Below are 4,237 nucleotides of genomic sequence, written 5' to 3' on the forward strand. Positions count from 1 at the left end.
CTCACCGATGTGAGCTGGAAAGGACCCTGGGTTTTTCCTTGTCCAGGTGGATTTCTTTGGTGGTAAGAAAGTCCTCCAAGACCTGCTTCTCTACAGGAGAATCAGGCAGATCAGGAAGAGGTGGGGGCACCTTCCTTTCAGGCCCAGAGAGAAGGATCAGAAATGGCTTTAGGGACCTAGAAGAAGAGGCAGAATGATGGAATGCCCACCTGCCTTATTTCCAGGATCCTCAGCTCCACTATTCCCCAGCCCTGGCTCCAGGTGGCCTTGTTAACACTCGTTGGGTGCCTTCATTTGCATCAGAACTGTGTGGCCCCTCTTCTTGCAGCAGCAACAGAAGATGCAGGCGGCCACAGAGGAGGCAAAGGCAATGATACCAATGACAATGGCAGCAATGGCCAGCCCACTCTGGGCACGGGTCATGCCCCCCTTGCTGCGGTCATCGGTGGCCTCAATGGTGGTCAGATCAGTATAGTCCTCCATGGGGCTGGTATACTCAGTGGTATAGGAGACGGATGTGGTGTCAGGGTAGCTGGAAGTGTCTGGGTTCTGTGGTGTTTCCGGATTCTGTGGTGTTTCTGGGTACCGTGGCGTTTCTGGGTAGCTAGGTACTTCAGGGACTTGAACACTGGGAGCAGCAGCATTGATGTTAATGATGACAAGGGACTGGCCTCGGACATTGGCTGGGCTGAAACACACTGGGAGGGTATCCGTCCCCAGCCTGAGCCTGTTGAGCTGGAGCCAATTGCGGAGTGGAAGGATACCTGAATCACATCTCCAGGGGTTATCATAGAGCCGAAGCTCACACAGGTTTCCCAAGTGATCAAAGATGCCCATAGGCAGGTTCTCCAGCTGATTGTTCTGCAGTTGGATGGTCATTAGGCCATTGACGTTGGCAAAGACATTCCCAGGGAGCTGTCTGAGGCGGTTGTTCTGTAAGGAGATATTCTGCAGGTTGGCTAACATGCGGAAGACATTCCCGTCCAACTCCTGCAATGCATTGGTGTGAAGTGATAGCTCTCGCAGCTCTCTCAACCCATTGAAGGCCCCTGGGGAGATGTAGCTGATCTGGTTGCGGCTTAAGACCAGGACTTGTAACTGGCTGAGGCTGCTAAAGATATTATCAGGTAGGGAAGTGATGTGGTTGTCATAGAGCCAGAGTTCCCGCAGGTTGTGCATGGGCCCAAAGATCCCTGGGGAGAGCTCCTTCAGGTTATTCCCAAACAGCGTAAGACGGTTGAGTTGGGGCAGCTGCATGAAGATGCCGGCAGGCAGTTGGGAGATATGGTTGTTGGACAAATAGAGTTTCTGGAGATTACGGTTGTTGTGGAAGAGGCCTGGCGAAAGTACACCAATCTGGTTCTGCTGGAGGGCCAGTTCCTGGAGGTTGCCAAGTCCATCAAAAGTGCCCATGGGGATATCCGAGAGCCTGTTTTCAAACAGCCGGAGGACCTCGAGATTGCCCAGGTGCTGGAAGACTCTAGGTGAAAGGTGGGTGAGGCTATTCTTGCCCAGATTGAGCTTGGTAAGACCCACTAAGTGGTCAAAGACACCATCAGGAATGTATTCCAGGTGGTTGCCATGCAACTGCAATTCCTTGAGGTTGCTGAACTGGGAGAAGTGTGCCGGCTGGATCTGTACCAGCTGGTTGCTGGACAGAAGGAGCGACTCAAGGTTGTCCAGGCCCTGGAAGAGGCCGATGGGTAGAATCTGAAGCTTGTTGTTGGCAAGACTGAGGTAGCGCAGTGAACCCAAGTTGCGGAAGGCTCCAGGCATGATGTGAGACAGCTCATTCTTCTCAATCCTCAGGGCGATGAGGGCTGAGATGTTGAGGAATGGTGACTCGCTGAGTTCAGTGATGTGTGTGTTGAGGATCTGCAGGCTCACGGCATTCCAGGGCAGAGGGGTGGGCACAGCCATGATGCGTGCCCCAATGCATTCCACCTGGGAGGCCCTGGAGCAGGTGCATTCACTAGGGCAGCCATAGTAGGCCAGGCCTGCACTCCAGGCTTGGCAGCCCACCAGCAAAAGGAGGTAATGTTTCAGTGGCATGGCCTCTGCAAGGGAAGAGAGTACACATAAGTCAGAGTCATCTCACCTACTGCTGTTGCTTTTAAGCCGACGCCAACCTTTAATGCCAAACACTGGCTTGCTTTGAACACCATTACTACATACCCAGCTTATGCTCCCAATATTCTGGCCAGCATGCCTCCTGGATCTTCCCTCGGGCCTTCCCACTCCATGTTTTTGCTTGAGCATTTCGCTTGTCCTAGAGTGCTCTTTTTCCTCATCCACGTCTTTCCCATACTTCAAAGTCTAGTTCAAATGCAATCATCTCTATAAAGCTTTCTTAGATTCCATGAGTCAGGATGAATTACCTACCCACACAGGTGGTCCTCCCGACCTCTACCCCTTTCCATGATGCAGCTGGCCTATATGGTCTTCATGGGGTTCTTGTCTGCCTCATTCACTATTCAATAAGCCTTTCAAGGAGAGGGATATTCATCTTTCATTCCTATAAATTCCTTAAGGCAGAAACAGTGTCTTATTCATCTCTATCCCTCACAGTTTCTAAACATGTTGATTGGGAGAAACTGAGAAAAAATAAATAGGCCTGAACTCGGGGAAGATGCTAAGGCCACAGATATGGTGGCCTGCCAGGAGAAGGAACAGCCAACAGAAGGAGGACCACACTGCTGATCTGGGGGAAAGACCACAGGGAAGCTCAGCTTTCCCTCTCTTTATCCTCAGCCTGCCCTGCCCAACCTCACCCCATCACCACCAACAACAACCCATCTCTTTCTTAACCCTTTCACATGTGCTTCATCTAGGTTTAATTCAAACAGCCTCCCCAATAAAAAGAAATTATCTGTCTATACCATTTCCTGTCTCACTGGGAGTGGCTGCTGTGGTTCAGCTGGTGCCTAAGGCCTGACTTCTGGTACTGGCCCTAGTTCCCACAAAGAAACATTGGGTGGGCTTGAATAAGTCCCAGCAATCTTAGGATGTGCAGCAGGTCCAGATGTTCCCTCAGAAACAAGAGCCAAATTCATGAAAGTATTGGCATTTGAGATCACTGATGATGATGATGATGATGATAATTACACACACACACACATACACACACCAAACCAAAAAAACCAAATTCACTGCCACCGAGTTGATTCCAACTCATAGCAACCCCCTTAGGTTTCCAACGCAGTAAATCTTTACAGAAGCAGACTGCTTCATCTTCTGTGGAGCAGCTGGTGAGTCTGAACTGCCAACCTTCTGGTTAATAGTCAAATGCCTTAGGCACTGTGCCACCAGACACGAATATAATGTGCAGACATGAGTACTTGAATATTTAGGTACCCGGGTGGTGCAAATAGTTTGCAGTCAACTACTATCCGAAAATTGGCAGTTTGAACTCACACAGCAGTACTGAGGAAGAAAGTCCTGGTCATCTGCTTCCATAAAGACCATAGCCAAAAAAAAAAAAAAAAAAAAACTCTATGGAGTAACTCTACTCTGTACACATACAGTTGTCATGAAGCTGAATTGACTCAATGACAATGGGTTTGCTTTTTTTTTTTTAAACTAGCTATTTGAGCTTGAATAAGTCACTTGAGGCCTCCAAGATTCAGCCTTCTTACCTGCCCTCTTGAGGGACTGTTGTGAGAAGCAAATGAGAGAATGGATGTAAGGGCATACTGTACAGTGCTGTGCAAATGTTCATAGTGGGTATTACAAGCTCATCCATAATATAGACTTTTTAAAACTCTTGGAGGCAGGAAGACCTCAAAGTGCTTGTTGTCTTGGCATTCTTAATCAAGAAATCCTCTTAATCCATATGGAAACAATTAGCCCAAGAGACTAATGGACCTTGAGAACCTCAATGTACACAACCCTGAGACCAGAAGAACTAGATGGTGCCTGGATACCAGTGCCAGCCACTTGGAAAGGTATCAAAATTGGACATCCTGGATAGAGTGGGAGAAAAAATGTGGAACAAAATTCAAAAACACAAAAATGACCAAAATTACTGGTCAGATAGAGACTGGTGAAACTCCAGAGACTATGGCCTCAGGTTAACCTTCAGGCCTGGATTTGGATTCACTCCCATGGGTTAGCTCCTGTGAGCTGAACACCTACACCAAGGAGACCCACTCCTTAGAATAGTCAACTGTGAGAGATTGGGAGGGCAGCATTTGTGTAAGGAGAAAGCTAGACATATAGGAATGCATAGGTAAGAAGG

At 48.6% G+C, this 4,237-nt stretch overlaps 1 protein-coding gene across 1 annotated transcript; it reads right to left on the reverse strand.

Moving 5' to 3' along the window:
• Positions 1–270: 270 nt before the first annotated feature.
• LRRC15 (leucine rich repeat containing 15) lies at positions 271–2,052 on the reverse strand. The gene has a single exon (XM_007948009.1). It carries the CDS (start codon positions 2,050–2,052, stop codon positions 271–273), a length of 1,782 nt encoding a protein of 593 aa, XP_007946200.1.
• Between the last annotated feature and the right edge of the window lie 2,185 nt (positions 2,053–4,237).

This window comes from Orycteropus afer, unplaced genomic scaffold (genome assembly GCF_000298275.1).
Source record: "Orycteropus afer afer isolate SDZICR_OR568_19922 unplaced genomic scaffold, OryAfe1.0 scaffold00198, whole genome shotgun sequence".
Lineage (NCBI taxonomy): Eukaryota > Metazoa > Chordata > Mammalia > Tubulidentata > Orycteropodidae > Orycteropus > Orycteropus afer.

Excerpts from the sequence above, each read along its gene's own strand:
- LRRC15 (XM_007948009.1), bottom strand. The coding sequence starts at position 2,052 with ATGCCACTGAAACATTACCTCCTTTTGCTGGTGGGCTGCCAAGCCTGG.